Consider the following 16,436-nt stretch of genomic DNA (forward strand, 5'->3'; position numbering starts at 1 on the left):
ACCCAACACAAGAACACCCAGATTCCTAGAGCAAGCTCATAGAGACCTTCAAAGAGATTTAGACATCCATACAAGAATAGTGGGAAATTTCAATACCTCACTGACGGTATTAGACAGATCACGGGTCAGAAAATTAACAAAGATATTCAGGACCTGAACTCAGCACTGGATCAAATGGGCCTGATAGACTTCTACAGAACTCTCCACTCAAAAGCAACAGAATATACATTCTTCTCACCACCACATGACACACATTGAAAAATCGACCACATAATGGGAACGAAACACTCCTCAGCAAATGGAAAGAGGGGCCTTCCCGGCCCCCCAAAGTGCCAAGATGCCTAGGTCCTCCCTGTGCTTGGGAGGGTGGGGCTCTTGCCTGCTCCCAGCCCCCAAGAACACAAGGAGGCCCCGGTCTGCAGCCACGACTTGGGAAACTGCAGCCCTGACTTGGGCACATCCAGGAGGGTGGGGCACCTGCCTCCTCCTGGCTTCAGCTGGCTCTGTGAAGTGTGGCACCACCCTCAACGCAGCTTCTCCTCAGGGCTCCTCTCTGCCTGCCCCTCTGTGCCCAACCAGGCTGCTCCCCTGCTGGAGGGTGACTCAGCCCGGCCCCATTGTGGTGGTGCCCAGGGCAGTGGGTTCCATATGGCTCCCAGGGGCTGGCTCAGGGGACTGCCCACCTCTTCTCTACATTTTCCCGGCAGTGATGGCAGGCAAGGTGCTGGTAGCGCAGCGGCCCCGACCAACCCCACACAAACTCGATGCTCTCAGGGCTGGCCCCAGGAGTCCTGGCTGTGCCTTCTGCCTGGTGCTTGTGGGTTCCTGGGACGCAGTGGGGAGCAAGGCTGAGGCTGCAGTGGAGGCGCCAGGCCTGGGAGTGGGTCCTGTTAGGCCATGCAAGGGTGGGAGTGGCACAGTCAGCTGCCTCGGGAACACAGGGCACAGGGGATGCGGGGCACAGGGGTTCCACCACCACCACTGTTGCTCCTGCAATCACTCCTACCACCACTGCAGCGCACCTCCCCGCTGCAGCCAGCATGATTGCAGTGACCACTTCAGACGGCCAGCCGCTGCTATCAAAAGCAATTTATAGATTCAACACTATTCCTATTAAACTACCAATAACATTCTTCGCATAACTAGAAAAAACTATTTTAAAATTGACATGAAACCAAAAAAAGCCCGAATAGCCAAGGCAATCCCAATCAAAAAGAACAAAGCCGGAGGCAACATCCTACCTGACTTCAAACTATACTATAGGGCTACAGTAACCAAAGTAGCAGGGTACTGCTACAAAAACAGACACACGGACCAACGGAACAGAATAGAGAGCCCAGAAGTAAGGCTGCATGCCTACAACTATGTGATCTGAGACAAAGCTGATAAAAACAAGCAATGGGGAAAGGACTGCCTAGTCAAAAGTGGTGCTGGGATAACTGGCTGTCAATATGCAGAAGATTGAAACTGGACTCTTTCCTTACATCATATACAACAATCAACTCAAGATGGATTAAAGACTTAAATGTAAAACCAAAAATTATAAAAAACCCTGGAAGATAACCTAGGCGATACCATTCTGGACATAGGAACAAGTACAGATTTCATAGCTAAGATGCCAAAAGCAATCATGACAACAGCAAAAATTGACAAATGGGATCTAATTAAACTGAAAAGCTGCACAGTAAAAGAAACTATCAACAGAGTAAACAGACAACCTACAGAATGGGAGAAAATTTTTGCCAACTATGCATCTCACAGAGGTCTAATACACAGCATCTATAAGGAACTTAAGTTTACAAGAAAAAGAACAAACAACCCCATTAAAAGTGGGCAAAGGACATGAACAGACACTTTTTAAGAAGACACACATGCGGCCAACAAGCATATCAAAAAAGCTTAATATCACTGATCATTAGAAAAATGCAAGTCAAAACCACAGTGAGATACCATCTTGCACCAGTCCAAATAGTTATTATTAAAAAGTTTAAAACATAATAATAACAGATACTTGCAAGGTTGTGGAGAAAAAGGAACACTTATACACTGTAGCGGGAGTATAAATTAGTTCAACCATATGGAAAACAGTGTGGTGATTCCTCAAAGACCTAAAAACAGAAAGACCATTTGTCCCAGTAATTCTATTACTGGGTATATACCCAGAAGAATATAAATCATTCTTTCATAAAGACACATGCACGTGTATGTTCACTGCAGCACTATTCATGATAGCAAAGACATGGAGTCAACCTAAATGCCCATCAGTGGTAGACTGGATAAAGAAAATGTGATACATACACAACACGGAATACTATGGAGTCATAAAAAAAAGAATAAGATCATGTCCTCTGCAGGAACATAAATGGAGGTGGAGGCCATTACCCTTAGCAAACATAGGAACTGAAAACCAAATATCACATGTTTGTACTTATAAGTGGGAGCTAAGGCCAGGCGCGGTGGCTCAAACCTGTAATCCCAGCACTTTGGGAGGCCGAAACGGGCGGATCACGAGGTCAGGAGATCGAGACCATCCTGGTTAACACGGTGAAACCCCGTCTCTACTAAAAAAATACAAAAAAAACTAGCCGGGCGAGGTGGCGGGCGCCTGTAGTCCCAGCTACTCGGGAGGCTGAGGCAGGAGAATGGCGTGAACCCGGGAGGCAGAGCTTGCAGTGAGCTGAGATCCGGCCACTGCACTCCAGCCTGGGCGACAGAACAAGACTCCGTCTCAAAAAATAAAAAAAATTAAAAAATAAAAAAAATAAGTGGGAGCTAAATGAGAAAACACGGACACATAGAGTGGAACACACTGGGGCCTTTCAGAGAGTGGAGGATGAGAAGAGGGAGAGGATCAGGAAAAATAATTAATGGGTACTAGGTTTAATACCTGGGTGATGAAATAATCTGTACAACAAACCACCATGACACAAATTTACCTATATAACAAACCTGCAAATGTACCCCTGAACTTAAAATAAAAGTTAAAAAAGTTCATTGTAGATTCTGGATAGTAGTCCTTTGTCAGATGTATAGATTGTGAAGATTTTCTCCATTCTGTGGGTTGTCTGTTTACTCTGCTGACTGTTCCTTTTGCCGTGCAAAAGCTCCTTAGTTTAATTAAGTCCCAACTATTTATCTTTGTTTTTATTGAATTTGCTTTTGGATTCCTGGTCATGAAATCCTTGCCTAAGTCAAGGTTTAGAAGGGTTTTTTCCAATGTTATCTTCTAGAATTTTACAGTTTCAGGATGGAAGTCCCTAATCCATCTGGAGTTGATTTTTGTATAAGGTGAGAGAGGAGGATCCTGTTTCGTTCTCCCACATGTGGCTAGCCAATTATCCCAGCATCATTTGATGAAAAGAGTATCCTTTCCCCACTTTATGGTTTGGTTTGCTCGTCGAAGATTAGTTGGCTGTAAGCATTTGGGTTTATTTCTGGGTTCTCTATTCTGTTCCATTGGTCTATGTGCCTATTTTTATACCAGAACTATGGTGTTTTGGTGACTACGGCCTTATAGTATAGTTTGAAATCAGGTAGTGTGATGCCTTCAGATTTGTTCTTTTTGCTTAGTCTTGCTTTGGCTATGTGGGTTCTATATGAAATTTAGAACTGTTTTTTCTAAGTCTGTGAAGAATGATGGTGGTATTTTGATGGGGATTGTGGATTTCAAACAAATCAGTAAACGATCCCATCAAAAAGTGGGCTAAGGACATGAAAAGAAAATTCTCCAAAGAAGATATGCAAATGGCCAACAAACATAAGAAAAAATGCTCAACATCACTAATGATCAGGGAAATGCAAATCAAAACCACAATGCGATACCACCTTACTCCTGCAAGAATGGCCATAATCAAAAAATCAAAAAACAGTAGATGTTGGCATGGATGCAGTGATCAGAGAACACTTCTACACTGCTGGTGAGAATGTAAACTAGTACAGCCACTATGGAAAACAGTGTGGAGACTCCTTAAAGAACTAAAAGTAGAACCACCATTTGACCCAGCAATCCCACTACTGGGTGTCTACCCAGAGGAAAAGAAGTCATTATATGAAAAAGATACTCACACATGCATGTTTATAGCAGCACAATTCCAACTGCAAAATCGTGGAACCAACCCAAATAACCATCAGTCAACGAGTGGATAAAGAAACTGTGGTACTTTTTTGCAATGGCTTTGCCACCAGAACACCCCTAAAAGCCAAAATGGGAAAGGAAAAGACTCATCTTAACATTGTTGTCATTGGACATTGATGCCTCAGGACACAGAGACTTCACCAAAAACGTGGTTACAGGGACATCTCAGGCTGACCGTGCTGTCCTGATTGTTGTTGTTGGTGTTGGTGAATTTGAAGCTGGTATCTCCAAGAATAGGCAGACCTGAGAGCATGCCCTGCTGGCTTCCACACTGGGTGTGAAACAACTAATTGTTGGTGTTAACAAAATGGATTCTACCTAGCCACCCTACACCCAGAAGAACTATGAGGAAATTGTTAAGGAAGTCAGCACTTATATTAAGAAAATTGGGTACAACCCCATCGCATTTGTGCCAATTTCTGGTTGGAATGGTGACAGCATGCTGGAGCCAAGTGCTAACATGCCTTGGTTCAAGGGATGGAAAGTCACCTGTAAGGATGGCAATGCCAGTGGAACCACACTGCTTGAGGCTCCGGACTGCATCCAGCTGACACCAGCTCATCCAACTGACAAGCCCTTGCACCTGCCTCTCCAGGATGTCTACAAAATTGGCGGTACTGGTACTGTTCCTGTTGGCTGAGTGAAGACTGGTGTTCTGAAACCTGGTATGGTGGTCACCTTTGCTCCCGTCAATGTTACAGCTGAAGTAAAATCTGTTGAAATGCACCACGAAACTTTGAGTGAAGTTCTTCCTGGGGACAATGTGGGCTTCAATGTCAAGAACGCATCTGTCAAGGATGTTCATCTTGGCAACATTGCTGGTGACAGCAAAAAACGACCCACCAATAGAAGCAGCTGGCTTCACCACTCAGGTGATTATCCTGAACCATCCAGGCCAAATCAGCACTGGCTATGCCCCTGTACTGGATTGCCACATGGCTCATACTGCATGCAAGTTTGCTGAGCTGAAGGAAAAGATTGATCGCCATTCTGGTAAAAAGCTGGAAGATGGCCCTAAATTCTTGAAGTCTGGTGATGCTGCCATCGTTGATGTGGTTCCTGGCAAATCTATGTGTGTTGAGAGCTTCTAGGACTATCCACTTCTGGGTCGCTTTGCTGTTCATGATATGAGACAGAGTTGCCATGGGTGTCATCAAAGCAGTGGACAAGAAGGCTGCTGGAGCTGGCAAGCTCACCAAGCCTGCCCAGAAAGCTCAGAAGGGTAAATGAATATTATCCCTAATACCTGCCACCCCGGTCTTAATCAGTGGTGGAAGAATGGTCTGAGAACTGTTTGTTTCAATTGGCCATTTAACTTTAGTAATAAAAGACTGGTTAGGGGTAACAATGGATCATAAAACCTTCAGAAGGAAAGGAGAATGTTTTGTGGACCACTTTGGTTTTCTTTTTTGCGTGTGGCAGTTTTAAGTTATTAGTTTTTTAAATCAGTACTTTGTAATGGAAACAGCTTGACCAAAAATTTATCACAGAATTTTAAGACCCATTTAAAAAGTTTAATGAGAAAAAAAAAGAAACTGTGGCATGTATATATATATACAATGGAATACTGCTCAGTCATAAAAAAAGTAATGATTTAACAGCATTTGCAACAACCTAGATGAGATTGGAGAAAACTATTCTGAGTGAAGTAACTCAGGAATGGAAAACCAAACATCATATCTTCTCACCAATATGGGGGAGCTAAGCTGTGAGGATGCAAAGGCATAAGAATGATACAATGGACGTTGGGAACCTAGGGGGAATGTTGGGAGGGGGTGAGGGATAAAAGACTACAAATAGGGTGCAGTGTATACTGCTCGGGTGATGGGTGCACGAAAATCTCACAAATCACCACTAAAGAACTTACTCATGTAACCAAATACCACCTGTACCCCAATAACTTATGAAAAAATTAAAAGTAAATATTTAACATTTTAAAAAAGTAAAATTAGTGACTAAAAAAGGAAATTGCATGCAGTCTGTCTGTCGTCTATCAATCTAACATCTATCATCCAACCACCCATCCATCATCCATCTATCTATCTATCTATCTATCTATCTATCTACCTACCTATCTATCTATCTATCTATCTACCTACCTACCTACCTACCTACCTACCTACCTACCTACCTACCTATACATCTTACCTATCTACCTATACATCCGTTTAAGAACAATTTTCTAGGAGGAGGATTGATAATTTTCATTAAATCAACAAAAATTGTCCAGTACCTAAATTATGTTGAAACTTAGTGCCAGAAAGTTATTTCTTCCTTCAAGAAAATTTAGACTAAGGATGATTGCCTATGACCTAAATTGTCAATAGTTCATGGAACAAGATGTGTATATTTTGCTCTTTCTTTCTTATTCTCTTCTTCTCCTTCCTTCCTTCTTCTTTCCTTTCAACAGCATCTCACTCAGTCACCCAGGTTGGATTACAGTGGTGCCATCACAGCTCACCGCAGCCTCAAACTCCTGGGCTGAAGTGATCCTCCCACCTCAGCCTTCCAAGTAGCTGGGAATGCAGGCATGCGCCACCATGCCCAACTAATTTTATTTTTGTTTTCTGGCACAGACAGGGTCTCACTTTGTTGCCCAGGCTGGTCTTGGACTTCTGGCTTTAAGCTATTCTCCTGCCTCAGCCTCCCAAAGTGCCAGGATTACAGGTGTGAGCCACTGTGCCAGCCTGTTTTGCAGCTTTCTTAAGAAAGCACAGTTGAGAAGAGAAAACACTAATAGCTTGACACATGCCAGCTACTGTGCTGGGAGCTTTTTCAAGTGTGACTTCATCTGATCCTCATAAATACTAAGTTTCAAATTAAAATGACTCTCCTCCACTCAGAGATGTACATATATAGTCTACATTCCCATATCCTTGAACTAGTGATGCAACTTATCATCAATAAGGTCTTGCAATAGCTGTCAGACAAGCAGAGTGACATAGCTGCTGCCGCTTGTACAGGGACAAACTAAGTCTTCAGGTTAATATTCTTGACACTTCAATTAAGTTGTGTGGATTGCTTATGTTTCATGTGTTGAGTGTAATTGTCATTTTAAATATCAGAAAACACCATGATTTGGCTTGTGTGTTGTGTGTGCAGAATTAATAGAAGACCATGAAGTAAATTTACTGTTAATGAAGCACATACTCATTGTTTTAGGAATAAACCCAGGTACATATTTTCTTGCAAATCAATAACCAAGTGCTTTATGGGGCACAAGAAGACAAAGGGATGAAGAGTATCACATTTTGTTTTCGAGACAGGCACAAAAGGATTGCCTAGCACAAGGAAAACAACATGGTCCATGTATACATATGTAACAAACCTGCACGTTGTGCACATGTACCCTAGAACATAAAGTATAATAATAATAAAAAAAAAAGGCAGAAGGAGTTGTCAAAATCTCTAGGAGTCAATGAAAGACAATTCAAAGAAAGAAGGGGCTAGTGTCACCAGTTCAATGATAACTTGCAGCATGGGTGTCAGCAGCTTAGAATAAAACCAAACTCTGCATGACCAGTGCTGTTGGTAGAACTGAGAACGATGTTGTGTAAGAAAGCACAGGAATCAATCTGGGGTTGAAAGATGATTCACAGGAGGCAGTCTCTAAATGTGGAGACATTTTAAGAAATCTTTAACACATTTATTTCCCATATATTTTTATTTTTCTATTTGCCTTCTAAAAGTCTACGTCTCAACATGTTGCAAGAAGCTCTGTTAATAAGTATAAACATTCTAAGTGATGAGATTGCATCTTAGAGTTGTAAAACAACAGTGTTGTTTACACTAAGGTGTAAAACAATGACACCTTAGTGTTAATGAGATACAACATTAAGGATAATTTCTCTAAATGATTATCATCATAAAATGCATTAAAAATTATCCCTTCAAGTTGCCCCTTGCCACTCCTGTAAGATGAAAAATTAAGTACACATTAACTTCCCAATGCCCAATAGTCAAGCTGAAATTTCCTCTGGAATAAGAATGATAATTGTATATTAAAGATATTATTATTTGTCCTTTGTTTTTTACCTAATCAAACTCGAATGTTTCTTTTTAACATTTGGTAGTAAACAAGCTGATAGCCTGGGCTCACTAGGAATCTTCACATTGTTGGCCTTCTTAGGTTCCGGGGTAGGGAAAAGCAGCCTTGTACATCCAAACCAAACCCCACACCTCCGCACATGTACAGGAAGCTAAGAATGAAGCTCAGAAAAGGAGAACCATTTCAAAGGCTATGGTACAGGCTGGATAAACTCGTCCCTATGCTGTGCCAGCAAGTGGAGGATGGAAAGTCTGACCAATCCTTAGACATTTTCTGATGGAATCATCACACACCCATGAAGGCTGAGGTCCTTTCCACAGCTTTGGGATTATTTGAACTTGTCCAAGCCCTTCCCTAGCTGGCACTTGCCTGGTAGGCCTCAGTTTGCCCTGCCCTTCCCTTCCCTCTGTCTGCACACCTAAGTACTACACACATCTAAGTACTACATCACATATCATTGGCCACTAATATAATATGATTATGAAAAGCAGGTGTTTAGTACTTTCCCTGACCATGTAACTAAGATGCTGGAAGTCTCTGAATCCTTGCACCAAGCACACCAGGAGATTTGGGCCATTGCTATTCTCCACCCCCACCCCGCTTATTGGAGTTTCCAGAGCCATGGCTCATCTGCTAGAGCAGGTGACAACTCTAATGACTCCAGAGCAAAAAACAAAGTGGCTTCAGAAAGGGTCCCCTTGACATTTCCAGAGACATCGTGCTTGGGGAATATAGAAGAAGCAAGCATTAGGAAGGGAAGGATGTGAAACCAGATGGAGAAGTGGCTGAAGTACTCTCTGATTGGAGCTTAGTTGGGCACTCTCTCCTCATCAATGCCAGAGTCCGAAAACTCTTAGAAGCCTAACTTGGAGTAGGACCAACCTACGTTCATTCACCCTGAGTTCTGGAATAGTATGGAGAATGCAATTAGTCACCCTGCAATATTCAGCTCTCTGGTCCCTTACACCACCCAGTCTCCTCCTTAAAGAAACTAAGGACCTGCACGTTATGCACATGTACCCTAGAACTTAAAGTATAATAAAAAAAAAAAAATCCATTAAAACCCAATGTTTTCTAATAATTCTACTTACAAAGAAAAAAAAAATTATTGTGAAATTCAAAAAAAAAAAAAAAAAGAAACTAAGGAATGTGCTTGGGAGACTTTGGTTACTTTCAAGGAGTGTGCTTGGGAGACTGCAGGTGGCATGATCAGCAACTGTCCAATCAGTAAACTTACCAGGGTAACAGACAAGCCCATTTAGCCTGTATCCATAAATTCCAGCCTTTTACCACTCTCCTTTAGTTCTCCTAGAGCCTCTTTGGAAGCATGATGCCACGATGCTGCATCTTGGGTAAGTAGGACCCCAAATCCAAATATCATCTCATCCCATCCCCAGTGCAGCTCCCAAACCTCAACCCAATTCATTCCCCTTTATCCCTAACATTATTCCAGCCTCCTGTGCCCTCCCTCCTAGTTATCTCAAAGCGTGACGAGCGTGCTGCTCAGAGCCTGCCTGAACAGGATCCCATACAGATTTAGCCCCAAGTGATAATCTCCACCTTTAAACCACCTTAACCCCTGTTCGTTTATTTGTTTGTTTCCATACTTGTCACATTCTCAGCTCCATGTTCAACCTTTTCTCTTTCTCCCTTAGTTCTTGTCTGGGCGATAACAGTCTTCCTCTCCCAGTGTTCAAAAGGAACTACAGGTAAGGACAGGACAGGGAAGAATGAGAAGGGAAGAGGTGACGTTGGGAAAAGAGACTGGGAATTGAGTATCTGTTCTTCCTTGGATGCACACCATCAATGTCTGCCCCAGATGCTCCTGTTGACTCAGGACCATGGCTGTGCCAGCCGGCGCCCAGGTGTGGGAACAAGATCTACAACCCTTCGGAGCAGTGCTGTTACGATGACGCCATCTTGTCCTTAGAGCAGACCCGTCGCTGTGGCTCCAACTGCACCTTCTGGCCCTGCTTTGAGCTCTGCTGTCCCGAGTCCTTTGGCCCCAGCAGAAGTTTCTTGTGAAGCTGAAGGTTCTGGGCACAAAGTCTCAGTGTCACTCATCTCCCATCTCCCGGAGCTGTTATCGGGTAAAGGCCCCTACCTTGCTCTTAACTAAAGGTATGACGGAGGGATCAGGGATACAGAGGGCTTGAAGAGGAACTCCTGTTTGTGGAGTTCTAATAAGGGCAAAAGAGTCAGCCTGGTGGGAGCAGGGGAAAGCAAAAGAAGAAGCAGATAAGCTGTAAGTCTGCCTTTCTTCATGGTCCAGGACAAATAGCCCTCCTGCATAAATAACTCACAACCTTCTTGCACCCAGCTATCACCAGATCCTTAGCTGGTAGAAAATGCAAGTCATGCAGTTGCCTTCCTGATGTAAAAAACTAACATGCTAAATAATCCAGTGTCGGGAAGACAAAGATGTTTTGCTTCTCTGAAGAAGCTTATAATAATGTACAGTATATGTATATGCAGGGAACAATTGGTCAAAAGTGGATTTTGGTTTCCCCGAGGGGAAAGACTGGCTTTGTAATTATAATTTTTTCCTTATTTTACTTACAACTGGTAGAGTCTAAGTATTGTACGAAGTGCCCATAACTCTGTCAGTAAATTTGAGCATATTTTATTAGTTAATGTCAGTTTAAGTAGTCCTTTTGTTTGTTTCTGTTTTAAGGTGAATTTTAATTCTATCTGAAATCAGTTAAGATACCTTGACAAAACTGCAATGAGAGGAGGTAAGATATCCTTTTCAGGAAGAACTGATATCTCTGGCTAAATATTTCTCCTTTTATTATGGTTTCTGAATCAGTTATTTTCTTCAGCTTTAATTTCATAAAATTAAAAAACTATAAAAAACTTCCTGTAGCTGTTGGAATAATTAAAAAATCTGGTGCAGCCGTGGTATACCAATCTTTAGAATTCTTAAGTATTCTAATGTTTCAAGATGAGGTCATGCTTGGGAAAATCATGTCACAGCATTTACATTACTTTCAAATGTCATTTTTTTACCCTGGAAAAAAGTAATAATGTTCATCGTAACCCTAGCAGCCTGGATAGCGAGCTAAACAAACCCTTGGAAGATTAAATTTTAATCAAGTAGACTAGGAATACAAAAAACAAGTCCTTCCTCCCCTTCCTCCCACCTTTACAATCTTACTGGAAGGGTGTTCAGAAATTAAAATTTGTGTTTGCTAAGACTTTATTCTGTTGGGGGTTTTAAGAGGTAATACATGTAATGTAAAATGTATGTAAACCATTGCAGGTTTCTGGGGCATTTTTCCATGCATCAGTAAGATGTCTGACGGTAACTGAATGTAACTTACAGAAAGTAACTAAAAGTTACATTCAGAAAAATAGCATCAGGCCTTGGATGTTCTTTATTAAACTCTTTTCAGGCACTAACTTTACCAAAAACATCTGTCATTTTCTAAAGTTCTTTTGCTAAAACTGTTGACTATGGAAAACAACAAAAAGGAATTTTTTAGTCTGCTGCTATTATTAACATTTATTATCTGTATCTTTTGGCTCAGGAAATGACTTCACCTAGTCATTCCATAAGCCGATCTTTAACAGGGTCACCTAGCTAATTGGGCTGTGTAAACAGATGTGCTGGGAGAAAATTATAATATTTAGTATTTGTCCTAAATATCAAAAATATTTTGACAAGTTTCTTTTTAAGGTAGTTTCTAAAGCCTTACCCTGGCTAAAGACGTTTTGTACAAATTATATATAGCCTGCCTAATCTACTAACATGGCACAGAGGCTCACAATTAACAATGTGGGGAAAGTCAGGGCAGTGGAAGTGGATGTATACTTTTTATTTTGAGGGCTTCAACCAAATTGCTTTGGAATTAAAGGTGGAATTTGTTTGGATGAACGGAGGCAAGATGGCGCACTTCCGGGTTCTTCATCCCCCCAACTTTTCCCGCGTGCGCGAAAATCCAGCCGGCAACCCGGGAAGGTGCAGACCAACTAGGCATGCGCCAGGTGATGTCAATCTGAAGAGAGCAAGATTTACCCGGTCGCACCTGTGGAACGCCCCCGGACACGCCCGTGCCCCACCTATCGCCCTCCCGCCGCTCTGGAGGATGGCCACGCGCGGACTTCCCAGCTTCCCCACTGCGGTCGGGACTGTTGGAACTCCGTCCGAGAGCTGTACGGGTGACTCTGGGGGCCTCTTTTGTCGGGGCCAACAGACCTCTCCCTACCCACCTTCTTCCCTTGAAGCTAGGTGACCAAAATAAACTTGCAGTTTTGCTCCTACCCTTGCCTAGTCGCTGGTTCTTTTGTACCCGCTCTGGTGGTCTTAGAAAAAACAAAACAGAATTCTTTTGGAATTCTGCAGCTTTCAGTACAGAGAAAAAGAAGAAAGTGAAGCTGTGCCAGTTTTAGCATTAGCTATATCACAGCATGTTTTAAAAAGATAGATGAAGTCATTTGCATAAAGGTACAGCATTGAAATACTATGTTGTGTTTGTTTTACATTTTCTACTTTAAAATGCAGTAAAAGCCAAGTTAAATTTCATTAAAAAAAAAAAGAAAATGCAAATCAGCTCACTGCAACCTTGCCATTATCAGTACTGTAAGTAGCTCTCTCCAGCACAAGCACCATCCTATAAAATCCCCAGCAAGCCTTTGTCTCTTTGCAGTCAGCTCCCCACTTGCTGTTTTGCCTTTGCTTTCTTGCAACATATTTTTCTACTTTTGCTAAAAAAATCTGCCTTTCTTTACCTACAACTGTCTTGGTGAATTCTTTTTACTACCCACGTGACACCAACCCTAGATAGTCGTCACCTGCGACACCATTGTTTTATCTCTGTCTAATTCTGAAATCTTTCCTCTCTTCTCCTTGTCTTTGTCTCATAATTCCTCAATTTTTCTTTCTTCACAGCTGAGAGGAAATAATACTCATCTCAGTGAGTTGTTGAGATGCATCTTGGGAAGATGTTCAGGCTATGAGTGTTAGAGTGAGCAGTTGGGAGGAAAATCTTGGAAATTTTCTTTTCTTCTTCTTCTTTTTTTTTTTTTTTCAAGACAGGATCTCACTTTGTCACCCAAGCTGGAGTACAGTGGCATGATCTCGGCTCACTGCAGCCTCAACCTCCTGGGCTCAAGTGATCTTCCTACCTCAGTCTCCTGAGCAGCTGGCACTACATGCACATGGCACATGCCACCACATCTGGCTAACTTTAGTTATTTATTTTTTTTTGGAAAGACACGATTTCACCTGTTACCCAGACTGGTTTCAAACCCCTGAGCTCAAGAAATTTGCCTGCCTTGACCCAAAGTGCTGGGACTATGGGAGTGAGGCACCACTATGGTGCCTGGAACTTTCTAAGCACTGAAAAATGTATCTTCAAACGCAAATATATTTTAAAAGGGCTATAAATTGGATGTGAATTTTAAAAATTTTATTTAAAAAATAAAAGTAGGCTGGGCGCGGTGGCTCAAGTCTGTAATCCTAGCACTTTGGGAGGCCGAGACGGGCGGATCACGCGGTCAGGAGATCAAGACCATCCTGGCTAACACGGTGAAACCCGGTCTCTACTAAAAAATACAAAAAACTAGCCGGGCGAGGTGGCAGGCGCCTGTAGTCCCAGCTACTCGGGAGGCTGAGGCAGGAGAATGGCGTGAGCCCGGGAGGCGGAGCTTGCAGTGAGCTGAGATCCGGCCACTGCCCTCCAGCCCGGGCGACAGAGTGAGACTCCGTCTCAAAAAAAAAAAAACTAAAATAAAATAAAATAAAAGTAAAATAAACCTCTTATTTTTTTAATTTTTAATTTTAAATTGACAAATTATAGTTGTGTTTATGGGATGCAGCATGATTGATGAATTCAAGGTGGAATAATTAAACTCAAGGAAATTAACATATCTATTACCTTCAATATTTGGCATTTTTCTGTGGTAAGAACACTTGAAACGTACTCTCTTAATAATTTTGAAACATACATTTTCTTTACTATATGCATCGTGCTGTGCAGTAGCCAAATTATAGAAGTTTATGATATCTGTATCTTCTTGGTAAATTTCTCATTCATATCCCAAACCGAATTTCTGATTTCTTTGTGTTGGTTTTCAGATTTCTATTGTATTGCATTTTCTTTAAGATTCATATTTTTAATTCTTTATCTGGCATTTTGAGGAATTCTTTGTTATTGGGATCTACTGCTGGACAACTGTTATGATCTTTCATGTGGTGTCACATCTTCCTGCTTTTTCATGGTGACTGTGTCCTTCTGTTGATATCTACACATTGGGTGTAGCAGCCAAGTCACTTGTTCCAGTTTGTTAAAATTGCTTTTGTAGGGGAAAATTTTTTCCTGAGGATGTACGTTGTTAAGACACTTTGATTTGGGGCACTGTGATAGGAACAGGAGGCAGGAAAATTCTAGGCACAAAAGGGCAGGGTCCCTGGTAAGAGACCCACCCTCAAGGCTGGAACCACAGCCCATGGGGGGAACTTTACATCCCTGTTTTCCTGTTCAAATGCTGCCTTTTCCAAAACCACCCCTGGCCTGCCCCGCCACCCCTGCCCCTGTCCTGTACCCATAAAATCCCCAGGCTCCACTGGCAGAGAGCAGAGAAGGGGAGAAGAGGAGAAGCAGCTGGACATCGGAGACTACAGTTGAACTTCGGAAAGAAACAACTTGACTTCAGAGGGATGGCTTGATGGCATAGCTTTGGAGAGGAGCCCAGCTGGGGATGGCCAGACTTCGGGGGAAGAATACCTTCCTGTTTCATCCCCTTTCCAGCTCCCCTTTCCACTGAGAGCCACCTTCATCAGCAATAAAATTCCCCACATTTACTATCTTCAATTCGTTCATGCAACCTGATTCTTCCTGGACACTGAACAGGAGCTCAGGATACACAGGGCTGTCACACCGAGCTGTTAAACACCTAAGCCATTCGTGGATGGCAGAGCCAAAAGAGCACTGACTGTGACACTCCCTCTGAGACTTCATGGGTTGTGAGCATTCCCCAGATGCTGCCGCAGGGCCAGTACAGAGTTGTGCTCCTCCCAGTGCCCAAAACACGCCTGCCCTGGCTCCTGCATCCCGTTGCCAGCATGCTCCACCCCCACCCCACCCCACCCACTGGTGAGCAATTGAGCGCTACAGGTATTTTGAGTACCCGTCACAAGTCTCATGAAGGGGTTAGGGAAATTATCCCGGTTGACCTGCAGTAGAGTGGTCTTTGTATGACTTCTCTGGCAGTATTCAGGGTCAGTGGTATCTGTGATTTCCTCAGTGGCTTAAGCTACAGCTATTAGTTAAGGTTGTAGTAAAGTTTAACTGGGGACTTGGACGTCAACTGAGCCAGTCTTTGGCCGCAGTAGTGGCAGCAGTGGGATCAGAGTGACTGTTTTAGGCCCCAGAGCCACATACCCTGGCTCAAGTTAGTGGGTTCTAGGGGCTGATTCTTGGGCCTCCAGATGTCTGGCTTAGAAGCTAGCAGTGGGAACGATGGTCCCGGTGTGTGGGCAGGTTCTCAGGCCCCTGGACAGCTGGTGTGGCACGGGAGATAGCAGTAGCAGTGGGGAAGCAGCTCACTGGGACTCAAGCCCTCCATGTTGGTGTTATAAGAAGATGCGATCAGTTGGCAGGGTTGTCCCCAGTCCCACAGTCACTTGTAGCACTGCAGTGGTCATTGTCCTATGTGTGGTGTACCCTGGAGAGCTTGGACTACCCTGTTTGGTAAGAGAGCTTGGTCTACCCTGTTCCTCTGCCAGCAGGGTGTGGAACACATCACCTCAAACTCACCTGGAGGGTGGGGCACAGCCAAGTGTTAAACTCTTAAAATGGTGCCAGCTGTGGGCTTGTGACCAGACAAGACAGAGACCCCTTCCAGAAAAGCATCATCCCACAGCAGGGTGTTGCGTATTATCCTGAGTATGTATAGGAGAGCCTGGACTCCCTGTCCCTCCTAAACCGGGCCACAGCTGCAGCCAAGTCAACTCTAACTGAGGCCAAGGGTGGGGCACAGCCTGAACTTCAACTATGCAAACTGCACCTTGGGCCTGCAACCAGAGAGGCTGAGGTCCCTCCCAGGCAAGCAGCATGGGCAAGAAGCTATGGGGAATGCAGTCTGCTCACGTCTAAGTCTCAACTGCAGCCTTGGGCAGGGCGGCAGTGACCCTCCCAGGGGTGCCTGGGAGTGCCTGGTCTCCCTTCTGCCTTCTTGCAGCAGCACAGTGGCAGCAGCTGTCCGTAGATACCTGATGTCTGGGCTCAAAATAGTGCCCATCTGAGGCTG

The 16,436-nt window shown here is 43.4% G+C and overlaps 1 protein-coding gene, 1 long non-coding RNA gene and 1 pseudogene across 2 annotated transcripts; all 3 read left to right on the forward strand.

Annotated features, from left to right (window-relative positions):
- The first annotated feature begins 4,427 nt into the window (after positions 1-4,427).
- Positions 4,428-5,380, forward strand: LOC108531079 (putative elongation factor 1-alpha-like 3; annotated as a pseudogene).
- A 4,046-nt stretch (positions 5,381-9,426) lies between these two features.
- Positions 9,427-10,354, forward strand: IGFL3 (IGF like family member 3). Its single transcript, XM_017874332.1, is given in 4 exon segments — positions 9,427-9,535; positions 9,839-9,892; positions 10,003-10,188; positions 10,191-10,354. Coding segments are annotated over 4 exon segments (414 nt in total). The 5' UTR covers positions 9,427-9,510; the 3' UTR covers positions 10,340-10,354.
- Positions 10,355-10,862: 508 nt separating this feature from the next.
- Positions 10,863-12,077, forward strand: LOC108531081 (uncharacterized). Its single transcript, XR_001886057.1, has 3 exons — positions 10,863-10,918; positions 11,446-11,487; positions 12,041-12,077. It is a non-coding gene; the product is annotated as an uncharacterized LOC108531081 (long non-coding RNA).
- Positions 12,078-16,436: the final 4,359 nt, after the last annotated feature.

The sequence above is a fragment of the Rhinopithecus bieti genome, unplaced genomic scaffold, assembly GCF_001698545.2.
Source record: "Rhinopithecus bieti isolate Rb0 unplaced genomic scaffold, ASM169854v2 scaffold_7888, whole genome shotgun sequence".
In the NCBI taxonomy this organism is placed as follows: domain Eukaryota; kingdom Metazoa; phylum Chordata; class Mammalia; order Primates; family Cercopithecidae; genus Rhinopithecus; species Rhinopithecus bieti.